The sequence below is a fragment of the Podarcis muralis genome, chromosome 10 (assembly GCF_964188315.1).
Source record: "Podarcis muralis chromosome 10, rPodMur119.hap1.1, whole genome shotgun sequence".
NCBI classification, from domain to species: domain Eukaryota; kingdom Metazoa; phylum Chordata; class Lepidosauria; order Squamata; family Lacertidae; genus Podarcis; species Podarcis muralis.
The window spans coordinates 55,791,526-55,809,194 of NC_135664.1; the positions used below are offsets into that span (position 1 = coordinate 55,791,526).

The window sequence follows — 17,669 nt, forward strand, 5'->3', positions numbered from 1 at the left end:
GTAGTTACAGATAAATTGTTGAAAGTCCATTTATTAATGACCCTTGGCAGCCCCTTACTAACACTATTATGCAGTTCGGTACAGGATGACCAATCTTTGGGGTGCAACTGTAAAGATGACATGGAATCACCTGTGGCATCCAGACATCCTGTATCCTCCCAGAAGATACGGTAGGAGGGCATAAAGGAGTTTGTCTGCAGTCACTCTCAAGTTTGTCCCTTTGGCAGGGCTGGGGAAACACAGTTGGATCCCCCATTTCTCAACTGTCTATTTCCAGTAATTAAACATCATTTGGTCAAAGTGTGAGTACATCAAACACATGATAAGATACATTTCTCCACAATGGATACTGGGACCAGAACTTTTCCAACATGTAAGGTTTTTCATACCACATTCTTGCCTGTGATCATATGACACAACATCCCCTTCTTTGTCTTGAGGATGGTGAGCACCTGCAGTTACTTCTTGCTGGCTATGGCGAAGGGTAGGGAGGGAAGAACCCACTCTGGAACATGGTTCTTTCCGTAATCAACAATAGGAAACCATGTGTTAACTCTGTTCATGCTTGCTTCATTATTCCACCAGGATATTGACTGCCAGGAGGTCCTGTCCCCCCCAATGTGATTTGGAAGGCTGTCTCCATGATTAGGAGAGCATATCACATTGCCCAACTGAGCCATAATCATGCCAGAGAAGCCTTTTACTATAGGGAGTACCATGTGAGTATCCCTTCATGTGAATCATGCAGCATCTAGCTGCCCAGATGTTCTGTCTTCCCAATGCCCATCCCACCAATAGGATGACACAAAAACTGGGCCTTTGTCGCATTGAATCCAGTAGAATTAAACTGCTTTAGGTAGAAGTGAATAATTTTGTACAAAATGCCGATTCTTTTAGCAACTTGAGGGGCATGCAAGATGCTGGGCACACCCAGTGGGGTTTGGAGTTGTATCTAGAGTTGATCCACTGAAATAACTGGGCCTAAGTTAGACATGTTCATTAATTTCAATGGGGCTGTTCTGAATAGGCCCAGTATTGGAGACAATTTCTTTTCTTGAAGAAGTAGAGCCTTCAAGAGCCTCCTTCTCCCAATTCATACACACCCAAGCACCACCCTAGTGGCTGGTCACCCACCCACCACCACAGAAAGTTTGTAGGGGTGCTGAGAGGACTGGGCTGTGTGGCTGCAATGTTGCCCTCTTAATGCCCCCACAGTGCCTCTGGGCCCTGTTGCAAGTGTGTTCACACATTACATTCAACAAGCGTACAGTCTGTACACAGATGTGTACACAAACAGTTTGGCTGTCACAACGCTCGTCACTTGTGATGTTTCATGAGTGTGCAGCCTGTGTACACAACTGCTGAGCTGTACAAATCAAAAAGAGTACACTCTCACACAAACACTTGTGCATGGGTAGAGACAGCTTATACTGGTGTTCATTGTATTGTCTGAACAAGCCTAGAGGAATGCTATGTCAGGGACTAGATCCAAAGCCAATGAAAGGAAGAAAATGGCTGCTACTATAGCCCTCAGCTGCAGTGGCCCCAGGCCTTGCCCAAACATGTTATGTGCCAATGCCAGCCCTGTCCTCGAGACAAGTGTTTCTCCACATTTCTGCAATATGCTTTCTGTTTTAGAAATGGTAGCTATGTGAACACTCAACCTGAAATGGATTTTACTATCTTGCTACATATATAAATATGAGACTGACTTCAGGTACAATTGAAAGCTCTTGGCTTCTTGAATAGGGCCAACCTTCCCACGTAGTAATGTCCCAGCTAAGTTCAGAGGTGTACACTCCAGCTCCCACTAGGCTGAGACCTTCAAACATTGCAATAATGAAATGCCTAAAGGATGCCTCACACGAGAGAGGCCTAAATTTGGTAAGCTGCCATAAGATTGCTTCCATCCACACCAAAGTCCAGATTTGTTTCAATGCAGGTAAATGTTTTGTCATTCCACGCTGCAAAACCCTTTAGGAATCAATCTACAATGTTTTGGTAAAATGTCCACTTGCCAGAAATAGGGTTTTCACATGATACAGTTCAGACACATTGAAACAATATATGGAAACTGGAAAGAAGGCTATTGCTAGGGGAAGCAGGCTGGGGAATCTATTTCAATTGCTTCCGCTTCCTTCAAAACGTCTGATGATAATGTTTCAAAGCGGGAAGCAATTGTAGGGGTTGTGTTGATGGCTTTGGATGCGACACTGAAGTAGGCAAAGGGGCTGAGGACAGGAAGCACAATTGTGTCACATTTCTACTTTTGTCTCTCTCCCTTTATAGCATCTGAATCAGAAACTTGCACATATATCCCTCAGGGGAAAGATGCATTGTTTTTGGAGCTCCTCACAGATTTATATAGCTATTGCCTGGGAGTTAAAAAGAAGAAAAATGGGACTAGGAGCTGCCGACTTTTGAATTTGCCTGTTGCCATTAATTAAACATCAGTTTGATCTGTAGAAGTTTACAGGTGACCCCATTTATCTCCATCCAATAAAAAGCTTCAGCTTGATTTCTGCTATATGTCTTATGTGGCCACCCTGTCTCATTAATGCAGTTACTTTATCCCATGAAACACTTTTGATTTACAAATATAATCATCAGAGAAACAGATGGGTGGAAGGCATATGCTATAGATTGGTGTTCTTCAACCTTGAGGTCCCAGATGTGGTTGGACTACAACTCCCATCACTCCCAGCCAGCTCAGCCAATAGTCAAATATGATGGGACCTACAGTCCACCAACATCTGAGGACCCAAGGTTGTGGACAGTGCTATAGATCAGTACTGAATGAGACGCATTCTTGCAAGTGACCCTTTCAGAGTGATTTAGATGCTCACAAATTATTCCTGATATGATACGGTCTTGTTGGTGACAGCAGCAATAGGTGCAGTGGGAGCACTTATTTGACCTCCCATCACCAGTGTCACTGCACTGTACTGGGAGGGAGAGGCAAGAGATAGTTGGTGAGGTTAGTGCGATGCAAACACATCAGCAGGAATGTCAAGTTGGATCTGCAGCACACTGGCCTCACCCCTACCCCTCTTGATGATGGGAGGTCAGGTAAATTCCACCTTCCCACTGACCACAGCTGGTTGGTGATCAGTCACCATTCAAGAATGATTGGTATAGAACATCAATAGTGCATCCTCTCTTGGCAACATAGCCTAGAAATAACCTACTTGTTTTCTCCATACAAATCTCATTTGGGAAAATCATAGGGCTGGTCATCCTTCCTTCAATGAGTAAGGATAATTGATAGCTTAACCTTCCAATTTTGCCTTGTTTGCATGCAAGGAAAATGATCCTAAGTAAAGGGGTGCAGGATCCTTTCTCAGTGTGTGTAGATTCTGCAAACAGAGGTAGGTTTATTATTGCTGTCAATGATTCTTTCGTCTCTTTCACTGCAGTGCCCCGTCAAAAGCTGCAGCAAGTTGGGAACACGTAATTGGCTTTGTCAACCTGCTAAGCAGTCAGGAGTCAAGTGACAATTGGGAAGCTCAAAGGCACCATTTTTAAAAAAAAAAAAAAAAAGAGAGAAGAAATTGCATTTACATCCAACAGAAGCAGACTTCAAAAGGGGAGATGTCATGATGTGAATGCCAAGGAGCCATGTAGGCCTGAGACAACAAGGAAAGCCATGAGAAATCGAACAATCCCTTTAGAGATTCCCAATGACTTAATCTTTACTTGAAAGGTGAAATCATTAAGTAGCCAGGAGGGATTTGTTTCAATGGTTCTGCTCTTATTGATTCCCAGCCCCAGCCCCACCCACCAGAATGAATTAAAAATCTATCAGTTTTCAAAGACGGAGGGAGAGAAGCATGAATCCTTAAAGGGTGAATAGTTTTGATTGTCAAACAAGGGAAGAGAGTTGGATTAGTATTGTACAAATATATGATACATCTATTCATTGTGTATATCTGCAGTTATTCTGGCTCATGTGAGCAGTGCGTAATGGAGGGGGAATACAGAAGAGCATAGCTTGAGATTGTTTTCAGAACAGGAGTGATGATGTTATTTATCAGAGTGAAATTGACAGACCTTCCTTGCTCTGGTAAGTGAATGAAGTGATAACACTTTCAGATCCTTCTGCAGTTTCTACATGCTCAAAACATAAAAGGTAATATGGCTAACTCAGATCCATTGATTTTCAATGGGTCTACTCTGAGTATGATTTAGTTAGAAACAACTCAATAGCCTTAAGTAAATCCATTGATTTCAGTGGGTCTACTCTCACTATGACTAAAGTTGGAGACAAACCTATGACTGACACGGATATGATGGGATACGTATGAAAATATAATTTATTTTCTGAATCACAGAAAATAACCTCCCTCTGATATATATATATATATATATGGCATAGGGATGATAAGAACAAAGCCAGGGAAGAGAAAAATAAGGCAAAGTAAGATGCTGTTAGAACATTAATTCAAAAAATTTCCTTGTAAAGACGGACCTCACAGCCCTTAGCTTCTTATCTTTTAGGCATCATCTTCCAAGCATTTTGGTTCTCCCCGGCATCTGCATTGTTTGTACTTCAAAGCAGGATTGGGGAGAATTGAAGTACTGAGGCATTTGCTCTGTTGTTTTGATTGCTATTTCAGCAATTGCCAGGAGGAGGAGGGATAAGGCAGTAGGGAAGTTGGTGCGGTGCAAACACACTGGCAGAGCCAATCTGGTGCTCCTGCCAATACATTTGCACCTCACCTCAGTGGCGTAGCATGGGTTGTCAGCACCCGGGGCAAGGCAAGTAATTTGCGCCCCCTAACCCGTGGATTTGCGCCCCCTAACCCGTGGATTTGCCCTAACCCCAGATGTTGCGCCCGGTGCGGCTGGCCCCCCCTGCACCCCCACGCTACGCCACTGCCTCACCTACCTCACTGCTGCCTTGCTCCTCTCCCTGATGGTAAGCAATAGCAACCCACCTTCTGGGGATGCATCATCAAAAAAGAATACAAAGGAGGACTCTAATCTACATAAAATTTGCATGTGTTAATTTATATGCATAGGTACAAATGTAGAAAGAATCACTATAATTTAAATAGAAATATACTACATCTCACCATAGCAGGGAAGACTATAAACAGGTGACTTGCATGCCTGTTCAGTCTGCTGCCCCAGTGGCTACCTAGTGGCCTTTGCTGCTCTCCCTTTTTGTGATCCAACAGCAATTGATGCAAATGGAACTTCTGTGAATTTCACTGCACATTTTATAAGATGTGTGTAATAAATCAAAATTCTCTCTCTCTCTCTCTCTCTCTCTCTCTCTCTCTCTCTCTTTCTCTCTGGCTTGGAAAAATTTTTTTTGAACCACTGCTGATTGTTTGCAGAGCAAACTTATCATAGCTTTAAACTGATCTGGTCCCCAAATAACACCCAGTGAATATGGATTTGTTGTGTTCTGTTTTCTCTTGCCTACTGAGCATTCTACAAGTCTTATTGCAATGCAACAAAGGCCTAGTTTTGGCTGAGGTGGTAAATGTTAATTCAGGCTGTACTGTTTTAGATGTTTGGGGTTTGTGTGATTGAATACTCCTCTGTATAAAACTGAATTCCTTCTACTTAAAACATTAGATGGAAGACGGTGCTAGAATCCTTTTTGACATGTCAGTTTGCTACAACTGCATTCAGGAGTCACATCCAAATAATTGTTTGCAGGAAGAGGAGCAAGCCTTGTCTTCATGTGTTCCCTCCTGCCTCCTTGTATGCCCATCTTTGTCAAGTCACAGGATATCTGAAGTGATTAGATGTGGATTGAATGATTCTTCCAAATCAGGGTTTGCATACAATATTTTGAATATTGGTATGGAGGAATCTTTCATACTACAGTTTGCTGTTTCAGATGTCACAGGCAATGTTTGTTTCACAGAATCTATTAAGCGGTGAATGCAAGGGGAACAGGTGGGAGTATGAACATAAGTGTCTAATTTCTAAGCGTCCTAACTAGATGTAGTCAATGTGGTACCTCCAGATGTTGCTGGACTCCATCATCCCCAGCCAGTGTGATCAATGGTCAGGAATGATGGGAGTTGTAGTCTGGAGGACACCATGATGGCTGGGTACATGGCTCCAAACCATGGTTTGAAGGATCAGTGGATGTTTCATCTGAACACAACCTATGTGTAGGGATTTCCCCCCCCCTGAATGGATGACCTGCCCACCCCACAACTTGGGATCTAAAGTGATACAGCACAGTGACAGGTATACCACATCTGTTACTGAGAACTTGGGCTTGTAAACAAAGCCTACAAGGTGTGGTGCCTCAATGAAAAAGCTACTATTTTGAAATCTTACTTTGGAAGACTACATACTGAGATAACTAATCAATTTATTTGTTTAGTGAACTTCAAACAGTTGGTGTTTCGTATCTCCCAAGTTTGGGGGTGGGCAGGGAGAAGAACCTGTACAAAGGTAGTTTTTGGAAACAAAAAACTTATGAAGATTTATTTGCTTAATGAGCAGGAAACATAAAATTAAGAGGTGATATGGATGGGCAAAATTCAATGGGGGCCATTTTTCTTTCTGAAGTGCACAAGCTAAAGAGACTCATTGGGATGTTTTGCCATTTCACAGACCAAACTGACTGGGCTGCAAATGCCCCCAATGCTTCATTTTCAAAAGCCTTTGGCTAGTCACTGTGGCTTGCCAAATGATAAAGGGGCCACTTGGTTCCATTTCCCCACTCCATTGGACTGCCCATCGGTGCTATGCGAAGTCTGACCCAGTTAAAAAGGAAGAATCAGTTACCATGTGGCACCTGTTAACCAATCACAGCTTCCAGTGGTTGCAACCTAGCCAAATCCCAGCACTTTTAAGTCTTCTTGACTTAAGATGGAGCAAGTGTAGCGTGTGCTTAAAAGCCTGGCTGAAACCATGCCCGTTATGAGGTAATATACTATTTTTTTTCTGATGCAGATTCAAGCAGCAGGAGAGAGGTAAATAATTAATAGTAACATCCATCAAATCCCACCACTTTTTAAAATTATGGAATCTGTTGAGCTGATTGGACTGTTCCGTGTCTCTCTCTTCCAGTCATTGAAGCATTCCATATAGGAAGGATATTGTTGAACGATTCCCCCACCACCACTGTTTTCAAGTGAACATACACACAGACAAACAAAACTGGCAACTGCCAGGCCAGAAGAACTGACAAAGACGCAACCCTCAGTGGGGTTGTCCTTCTCACTGAAATGCCAGTGCTTTTGTGCAGATCCCTTTCAGATGAAGCAAACCTAAACGGGCTTCACACAAGAGAACGCTTCCCCAAAGAAGAATGGATTCAAAAGCCCTTCTGCATGAGACTACCAGAGATCTGGGCATGTTGCCTCAAGTTCATATCCTCAGCTGGCCTGCCCACCCTTTCCTGCCTCCTAGTGATTCACTGACAGAAAAGTGGTGATCTCTGAAGTGTAGTTGTCAGAGATGGAGCACATGTTGTCCCCCCCTCCACCCCATCAGTATGTGTCCTATAGCCTTCTTGGTTTCATTCTAGAGCATAAAGTGCTGTGGCATAGTTTTATAAAACTTTGAACTTCCTTCTCCCTTCCCCACACCCCGCTTATTACTGTTTTACCTTGTAGCTCCTATGTTCTTGTAATGACACATAAGGAGGTGCTTAAAGGTTTTCTTGAAGGTAGCATTGCAGAGCGCATAGCAGGCAGGATTGATGGTGCTATTGATATAGCACAGCCAGTAACCAATGGTCCATACTGTGTTGGGGATGCAAGACGCACAGAAGCTGTTGATGAGGACCATGACATTGTATGGTGTCCAGGTAATGATGAAGGCCAGGAGAATAGCCAATATAGTCCTGGTCACCTTTTTCTCCCTGGAAGGAGGTGTCTTCTTTTTGGCAGGCTGCTTAGTCATCTTGACAATCTTACGTGCTACAATGTTCTGCTTCTCATCTCCATTTTGCCCATCGGGACCTACAATCTCCACGGTTGTGTTGGTAGAACCAGAACAGTCACCTTTCGGGGACTTTGTGAGTATCCTAATACATGTCAATTTGGAGTTCTCCACTTTGGCATTGACTTGGGAGGCAGAAGCCCTGGTGTCCTCTTTGATGGGTTCATCATCTTTCACATTGGAAGCCACAGCGCTGACAGAGGTGGAGTCATTAGAACTTTCCTTCTCCTCTGCAGTAACACAATTTTCCATCACTGATTCCCCTGTGGCTTTACCATTCTGAATTTTACCATGTTCTACCCCATCTTCATTAGTTGGAACATTGTTATTGTTTGGTTTTACTATTTTACCTTGGACCAAGCTTGGAGAAACTGGATCCTGGTTTTGCCCACTCCCCTTTTTGTCTTTTTTAATCCTGCTCTTACTGGCACGAGATATTTGCCAGTAAAGAATAGTCATGATGATAACAGGCAGGTAGAAAGCGGCAATCGCTGTGCCAAAGGTGACGGCTGCATTGGACAGGAACTGAATGTAGCATTCCCCATCGGGGACAGTCCTCTCCCCTACAATGAACTGCCAAAAAAGAATTGCGGGTGCCCACAAGATGAACGACAGCACCCAGGCCGCGGCGATCATCATACCTGCCATCTTAGTGGTCCGCTTGACAGGGTAAGTCAGAGGCTTGGTGACGCAAAAATATCGATCAAAACTGATAATGAGAAGGTTCATGACGGAGGCATTGCTGACCACATAGTCAAGCGCCAACCACAAGTCACAAACCACAGGTCCAAGCGGCCAATAGCCAATCACAGTGTAAAGTGTGTACAGGTTCATGGAAAAGACACCGATGATCAAGTCCGCACATGCCAGGCTGAAAAGAAAGTAATTGTTGACAGTCTGCAGGTGCCTGTTGACTTTAATGGACACCATCACCAGGATGTTCCCAATGATGGTCACGAGACTGAGGGAGCCAGCCACCAGGACGATGAATACTACCTCAACTGTTTTATAAGGACTCCCCAAAGGCATCACATCCTCCAAATAGCTTATGTTCGTCGAGTTATTCATGTCTGCGTCTAGCAAACTGGTAGATAAATATCACTTAAGCCTGCAGAGGAAAGAAAAAGAAAACAAAGATGGTGAGGCATTTCAGTTTATGCAATTTCTGGCAAATGGAGCTCAAGGAAAGGTGAGACGCAAAGGAATGAAAATCCCAAGGAAAATTCAGGAGTTTCATCAATCAACGCTCAAGTTAAATGTTTCATCTTACATTGATTATAATGGGACTTTGGCCTGTTTACTTTCCCCTGGATTACGCCTCAAGATGCAAAATATGAATTAAGTTATTTAGGGGAAAGAACAAAAAGGATAATGTTAAAATGAAACACACACGTACACACGGAAACGTATTATTTATTATTAAAAAAAGTACATGTTTAATTCAAAACTCTGAAGTGTGGCCTCTTCCTTGTAATGGTGTAGCTGTAGGGGAAGTTTGATAATGACATGTGGAGGAAGGTGGCTCAGTTAAAGACCAAATTTAAGACACCTGCTGCCCTCTTAGTGTATCAGGTAAGACTCCTTCTGGAGATGTGCAAAACTCTTGAGAGACATGTTGAAGGAAAATCCTTTTATCCCTCTGCAAATTTTCATTGGAATACCCTGAACTGTCCCTTGACCCTGCCTTGTTTTGCCGTTGCTGGCAGGCTCTCCTTCCATTGGGATGGTGTTTCCTACATGCTTTGGACATGCAGACAGACGGTAGCCTGTCTGACCAAAATGTAGAAGCACTACTCTGCCAGTGCATCTGTGCAGCCGGAGTCTCCCCACTGTCTAAGGGTGTCTTTTGTTTTTTACAAAAACACCAAATGTTGGTTTTTACAAAAACACCAAATGTTGGTTTTTACAAAAACACCAAAAACACCAAGTCAATTGACTTGCCTAAGATCCAGGACAAAGCACCAGCTTTCAGAAATCCCTGGCAATGTCCAAGGAAATCAGCACATCTGTCTCAACCCTTCTAGTGACACTGCTGCCAAAAGGCTGTTGCTGTGACTCCACCCTGCAGGGTGAGCTGGACCTGATGAGAACTCTTCTTCTGGTCTGTACTTGTTGACTTCTGCCTGCCTTGCAGAAGGTAGAGATCCTCTTCTACATTTAAAAAAACCCAAACCCAATATAGCACCTTAGGGGACAGGCTGGCCCAAGACATGTTGCTAATGATCACTCACCCCACCCCATCAAACATAGTACCCAAGAGTAGCTAAATTATTTTAACACCTGAAGTAGAAAATCTGACAAGTACCTCTCCCACTCCCTGGCAGAAAACATACAGTAATAATAAATCACATAGCCATTTGCTGTTGGGTTTCTATTCCTCTCACTGTGCAGATATGTAGGATTGGTTCATCATATGTCTGTGTTGTGCATTCCAGCACTGACTGTTGGAATCATGGGAGCGGATGTTTACTGTACTCTGTTTCCGTTCGTTTTTGCTTTCACTTCCGACTTCTCTCCGAGGAAGACCAGAGAGAGGAGACATGTTTTCTTTTGTTCTGCCTTATGCTTAATAAAGCAGCTTTAGTGCTTACAACCCCAGCCTAGCTCTGTGTGCGTTTATCTCTGCTGGACTCTGAATATGTGCTCAGGGTCTCCAAGACATGAGTCATTATAAATCGTTGGGGAAGGTGATTCGGAACTCCCTAGAGCTGCAAGCTGCACGCTGATGGGAGAGACAGACTGGAATCGTTCCTGTCGTATGCCTGGGGGTCGTCCTAGCCCCCGGCCAACCCGACAGTTGCTGCCCTTTCCACAACACTCAAAATTAACTGCCTGAGGTGGCCACCTCACTGTGCCTAATGATAGGGATGGCGCTGGAGAATGCAAGCAATAAAAATGTGACACTGGAATATTTCTATGAAGTAGCCATCCTTTGCTTCTGACCTGATTTCTCGCCAACCACACTCCCATTCCTGACTAGTACATGACAAAAGGAAAGGAAAAACTCATCCGCCTGGGCGTAAGCACAGCAAAGTGACTTCATTTTGCATACCACGGGAGTGAGAAAATTGTCTTGTGCTCCTAACCTGATGACAAGCACATTCCATCTCTCACCACATGAATCATACATTTTCACTGCCGATTTTGCCTTTTTGAGATAGTGGCAACAAAGGAGAAAGACAATATGACACACACACACAGAGAGAGAGGGAAATAATGTGTGATTCTCAAGGAAGTAGATGGATCAGGCCAACGGTCTATCTAGTCCAGCATCCTGCTTTTACAGTGACCAACCAGATGCCTCTGGGAAACCCAAGAGCAGGACCTGAGCACAACAGCACTCTCCTGTCTTGCAGTTTCCAGAAGCTAGTATTCAAAGGCATACTTGCCTGTGAAAGTGGAGGTAGAACATAGCCTTCATGACTAGTAGCCATGGAAAGCCTTCTCCTCCCTGAATTTGTCTCATCCTCTTTTAAGCCCATCCAAGTTGGTGGCCATCACTACTTCTCATGGCAGCAAATTCCATAGCTTAATTTTGCACTATGTGAAGAAGTCCTTTCTTTTGACTGTCCAGAACCCTCCAGCATCCAGCTTCATTGGATCCCTCAAAGTTCCATTGTTATGAAGGGGAAATACCTGTGCAGATTATTCAACATACAGGGTGTGGGGAAATGTACTCTATGGCCCTGTAAATTTCATGGAACGTGTGATATTAGAAATGTACATTTAGTGATGCTACCAGGGCAAGACTTGGGGGCAGATGTCCACTAAGCAGAATGAGCATGAGGGCTTACAAATGCAGCAGGGCTGGCTAATCCATTACCATCTAAAGATAAGGGAGTGTAAGTTCATCAAGTCCATAGTAGGGATTGGGGAGAAATTTGGCTCTGTTTGCCATTTAATGAGCAACGAGCTTAATTTGTACTTCTCAAATCAATATGCTAAACTGAAACACAGGTACCTTTCAAAATCCACACTTCTCTGACTTTTGCAATGCAGTTCTCCAACCAAATTGTACCAAAATACATGTATTAAGAAAAAGTTGGTATATAAATGCACGTATTAATGAAAATACAAAAAAATGCACTGTATTAAAGAATATTGCTAGGAAAATAGCTATATTAGATGCAAAATCTGACATTGAGGCAGCAACCCATATCTACTTTCAAGGAGAAAGCCCATCGATCTCAATAGGACATCATTCTGAGTATACATGACTAGGATTGGGTTACAATCCAATCCCAGTAATGTGTATTCATAATTCTTTTCGAGCTTTGCTAAGAATGCATTCTTCATGTCTCAATGGGTTTCCCAGAATTTCACTGAAATCTCAACTGTCACAAAATTTAACAAGGACTTGGAGGTTCTCCACAGGAGAAACATTTGAGGAATTTCAAAGAAAAGACAGATAACAATTCTGATGCTTATTTTTAAGTCAATGGGGTTAAGACTGGGCTCCTGCAAGAGTCAGCTGCTATGAACATGGTAGGGAGGGAAAGACCTATCCCTAATCTGGGATCGAAATGGAGTGATCGCTCTGATCTCCTCTAAGGCCTGCAAGCAGGACGAAAGCACTACAGCACTTTCAGAAACATGACTGTCTCCAACATTCTGTATATCTATGGACGGGTGTATAGCTGTAGCCACCCTTTGTGCTCCTTCAGATTCCTACCCCGTTTTCCTAGCTTCCTGTCACCTAGAATTTCCTGCAGGATCCATAACACCAATGGCATTTACAACCCTGGCATTTTCTGACTACCCTAATGATAGGATTTTTTAAGAGCACAGCAAAGAAACTTTTGTGCATGCTTTGAAGCAGCAAGTGATGATTCACAGTTGTGTAACATTAGCTGAACAAATGTACATTATGCCTCTGGTGAGAACGGAAATAATGCCAAATAAAAATATTCCCCTGAGAGCAGCAAAGCTGGTTTATTAATGGAAGGCTATGGTCTGCCTCCCTATTACCTGCCTTTACTCCAGCCTGAGGAATTGCACGGCACTTAATTACTGCTGGCTCACCGCTGTTCTAATTGTCTGGAACTGGTTAAAAGAATGACTTAAGCACAAATTACTCTAGATCAAAGCTGCCCTTCTGAGCAATTTCAACATCACTAGCCTGACAATCAGCTATTTATCCATATAGTGTGGGAAATGTGCTTTGAAACAGGGATTGGGGCTGCTCTGGTGTTTGTTAAGGGTTGTGGGACTGGATGCTCACAACACCTCACAGTATATGCTAGGGCAGTGTTTTCCAAACTTGGGTATACGGCTGTTGTTGAACTACAACTCCCATCATCCCTAGCTAGCAGGACCAGTGGTCAGGGATGATGGGAACTGTAGTCCAAAAACAGGTGGAGACACACGTTTGGGGAACACTGTCTAGGGAAAGGGAGCATCAGGCACAGGAGTTAAATGCATCCATCAGGGCCTCTCCATTTGGACTTTGGGCCATGCCGCCTCTCTCAGTACACCATAGTAACTCACCTGCCAGCAGGGTATCCCAGTGACTCTGCTGTACCTGGTGAGCCATTTCTGATTGTCACATCTTGTAAACCAGCACATTGGGGAGAGAGAGAATTCTGTCTCTCTGGTAGTACCAATTTCCTACCTGGAGGGCACCAGCTGTTTGTTTTAATGGAGCAATTCAATACTGTTGCCTCTCCTGCAGTCTGACGTGATACAGGCCACATTCACACAATACATTTAAAGCACTAAGAGACGACTTTAAACAGTCATGGTTTGCACAAAAGGATCCTGGGATCCTGGGTGAGAGTTGATAGAAGCAGTGCTCCCCCCCAAAAAAATGTTTAGGGGTACTTTCATTTTCCTACTCTAACATAAAAGTTGTTTGACGCCCAGTCTCCTCCTCCTCTCACTGCGCGGGAGTCTTCTGCGCAGGGAGGGCGTGGGTAGCGGAGGACCTGTGCTCTCTCCGCTGATGTCCAGTGAAGAGTCCTGGAGCCCTCTCGCCGATTCCCCCATCTGCCCCCCTTTATCCCTGGTGTTGCGCTGATTTGCTTCCCCCTCTACTGAGCTGCCTCTCCCCCTGCTGGGCCCTTCGCCAGCATCATCTGGGAGCCTTCCCTTCGCCTCTCGCTGCGATGTCCGTTCCCTGACAGTATGCATACCCCTGCGTCCCTCCTAGGAAAAAAAAAGCACTGGTTAGGAGACTCCCATTTGCTTTACAGAGGTGCAATTCCTCAAGTTTCCTGGGAAGAGGGATCGAATGTTAAACCAGGGTGAGAACGGGAGCTGTGTGGGAAGTATAGGAATCTCCTAACAACTCTCAGCATCCTGAACAAACTTCAGCTCCCAGAATTCTTTGGGAGGAAGCCATGCCTGTTTCATGTGGTATCATAGCACTTTCAATGCATGGTGTGAATGTGGCTATAGTCTATGTCAGTCTGCATGTGTAAAACAGTTCAGAGGTTGGCAAGTGGGAAAGAGGCAATCGACATATGCTGCTGGAAGTGACTAAATGCCAGAAGATTCAGGAGAGCTCCTTCCCACGGCATATGGTTAAACAATGAAATTTGCTTTCCCAAGATGGCCACCGACTTGGGTGGCCTTGACAATATATAGGAGACAATACAGGGGAGATAAGTTTATCAATGGCTGCCAGCTACAGGGGCTATGGTCTGTCTCTACTGTTGGAGGCAGTATGCCTCTGAATGCAAGTCGCTGGAAAACACAGGTGGGGAAAAGCTATTGCACTCAGGTCCTGCTTGTAGGCTTCCCATGGGCATCTGTTTGGCCACTGTGAAATCAGGATGCTGGACTGGATTGACTCTTGGCCTGATCCAACAGGGCTGTTCTTATGTTAAATGAATGAGAATTCAGAAAAAAATATTCCAGGAGGATCAGAATTCTGAAACAGGAAGAGGCTGTGCAATTGTAGATTTGTGATTATAGATCTGGAAGCAACTGGAGCTGTCACTTAAAACAGAAGGGAGAAGCCTTTGTTCTCCTCCTCATGTCCTCTGCTCATTTTCTGTGTAGCATTTCACCTGACACTACCTTCAGCTGCTAATGCAAGAGCCAGCAAAAGGAAAGGGCAAGTTAGCTGCCTTCCAAGAGAAGCTCTGTCCATTTTCCCATTTGCATCTCAAAGAGAAGAGTGACAGGGAAATGCTCAAGAACGAATGATAAGAACAACCAAGAAGCAGAAAATGCTATTGTACCTGCTGGGATCATTTGAGGATAAATCCTGGATCAGAAAGTCCACAGTTATTGTAAGTCCAAGCTAGCTTGAACTTGGAAACATGGTTTACATATATTTTAAGTATAGCAACAATCAAGGCATTCTGTCACTAGACTCGTTGGGAAGGCAGAAGGGATGGTGAGCATGGAGAACTTGGGGTTTGGTTTAGTTTGTTATTCCCAACTTTAAAGCTGGGACACAACTGAACTTAATTCTGATAAAGCATCCACTGGATTCGGCTGCTCTTCAGAATAAAACTATTAACAGCTTTTTAAAACACCAAAGTGGAAGAACATAAAGTTCTGGGCAGCAGTTTGGAGGAAAGTGGACCAGAAAAAAATCATAGAGTAGAGGAAGCATCCAGGGGTCACTTGAGGTCCTCCAGGCCTCTTTATCTGCCGCTTGGAACTCTCTCTAGGCCACACCCTCTATCATCATCCTGCTGCATAAACTCATGAAATGCTTTTGCCTGGCTGGAAAGTGCCTTTGAGCCTCTTGCCTGCCTAGATGGAAAGAGGGGTGGGGATGGGTGGTTGAGTAGAAACCTCTGGCCTGTGTGTAGCAGGAGCACAGGGTATTGAGCAAAGATCATCACATCAATTGCACATTTTTGCCTGTGACCCCACTCCTCATTGGCATGAGGCCCCCATAGAAGGAAATGCAACCCTCAGGCTGAAAAATGCACACACACCCATTCCTTGCCATAGAGTCTTACAAATGAAAGAGGCAAAATCATATTTGATTGCCAGACAGGTGTGGATTGGCTCTCTGCAGGGGGGAAATGGTGAAGCAAATCAGATGATTAAGGAACTCCCTCCCTGCCGAAGTGCAATGTCAACAGTCCACACCCCAAGCAGCAGCGGATGGCCTGGTGAGGCTGCAGTGCTCACTTGACCTCTGTCCACCTGACCTCTGAGTCACTGCAGTCAATGTCAGGACTTCGAACAGGAGGGGCACAACAGTGGTGAGGACAGGACACTGCAAATGTGCTGACAGGGGCACCAGATTGCAATGACTAGTGTCAGCCCCCATGTGCTGCTGGTGGGTGCACATGATGGGCTGTTTCTTGCTATGCTTCAAGGCACTATCTGTGTGTGTGTGTGTGTGTGTGTGTGTGTGTGTGCATGTTTGTGTGTGTTGATGGGTGTTTCAGAGTTCCAGACTTAGGCTCTGAAATCCGTCACCAATGGCAAACCTTCCTTAAGCAGCCTTACCATGCATATGTGTGGTTAAAAGAAGGTTCTCTGTAAGCATTCAGATGGAACAATTCCAGATTCCAAGGATAGCATGCCTGAATAATCAGTCTCTTCATAGTCAACATTCTTTTGCTGCCAAATGGGAAATTGATCCCAAATACCCCATTACCTCTGAGCTATTTATTCCTATGATTTAAGGAATAGGGGAATTACTTAAGCTACCCACAAACTCCCAGGGACAGGCTGAAAAAGCAAAAAAAAAAAAGCAAATTTGGATTGCTGACTCAAGCTGATAGCTATTTCAGTTTTCAATGCATGCCTCATTCACACAATGGAAGGTATATTTAACAGCTGAAGGAGCTATAGATCACTAGTTATTTTCCTTGATTTTCTTTTAAAGCACAACCTTTCAATGGCTTCAAGGCTGTTTTGCAAGAAATAGCTGTTCCAAGGAATGACAAACGAAGGCAAGTGAGAGCTACAACTAAATGCTGCATTGCAGAGTGGAACCACTTATTTTAGTTTCTCCCCCAATTGCTGCAGGAATGAGGAGAACTGAACTGACGGTAGGATACATGAAAAACCGAGTTAAATGAAATTAACAAATCCTTCCATCCCTCTCCCAGAATTTTCCTTTCCATACTCCCCTCCTTTATGATTTTCCATCCCGCAAATGTCTCTCATGTTTCCCCAACCACTCTATCAATGAATGAAACTGCCTTTATCAAATGAGAGATAAAATTCCAGTGAAATTCTCATGGTTGGCCTATAGACTGAGTTCACCCTACCTTCAAGATGGCTGGGAGATTTTGTGAGTGCCCTTTCTTTCATCCTGTAGGTCCTATTTCTGGTGATCTGCACTTTATAGCCTTCCTGGGTGTCCACACTTCCTGAATGACACACACACGTGGGCTTTTCTGTAAGTTTCAGAAGCAGGGAAGGCTATCTCTCATGCTCTTGACAGCTGTTAGGTTGTTTTTTTTTTAAGTGAAGTCTTATTTTACTTTTACATAAATCAAAGTGGGAATATCTGGATAATCTCCTTTAACAACAAAATCAGCAACTGCACCAATCTCAGGTGCTTAGCATTCAGCTTCCTCCATTTCAGTTAAAGCTTAGGAGAAGACCTAATGAAGAAGCAAACCAACCGAGTGTCCCTATTTTCCAGGGACAGTTCTGGATTTACAGAAGCCATCCCATTTTCTCATTTGATCTCAGAATGTTCCCCTTTTCCTTAGGACATCCCTATTTTCATCAGAGAAATGTTGGAGGGTATGAAGTAATTCCTCCTAGGGGTCTTTCTGAGATTAGGAAAAGCAGACAGGTGCAGAAGAAGAGTAGAAGAGTTT

General features: G+C 44.0%; 1 protein-coding gene across 3 annotated transcripts in view; it reads right to left on the reverse strand.

The window, feature by feature from the left end:
* Positions 1-3,530: 3,530 nt before the first annotated feature.
* The window catches only part of CHRM2 (cholinergic receptor muscarinic 2), a 175,932-nt gene continuing 161,793 nt past the window's right edge, over positions 3,531-17,669 (reverse strand). For all 3 annotated transcript variants that reach the window (XM_028746317.2, XM_077935080.1, XM_028746318.2), the window contains exons 4-5: positions 4,885-9,028; positions 3,531-4,719 (exon numbers count right to left, since the gene is read on the reverse strand). In XM_028746317.2, the coding sequence (XP_028602150.1) occupies positions 7,582-8,988 (1,407 nt within the window). In that variant the 5' untranslated portion in view covers positions 8,989-9,028 and the 3' untranslated portion in view covers positions 3,531-4,719; positions 4,885-7,581. The remainder of the gene's footprint in view (positions 4,720-4,884; positions 9,029-17,669) is intronic.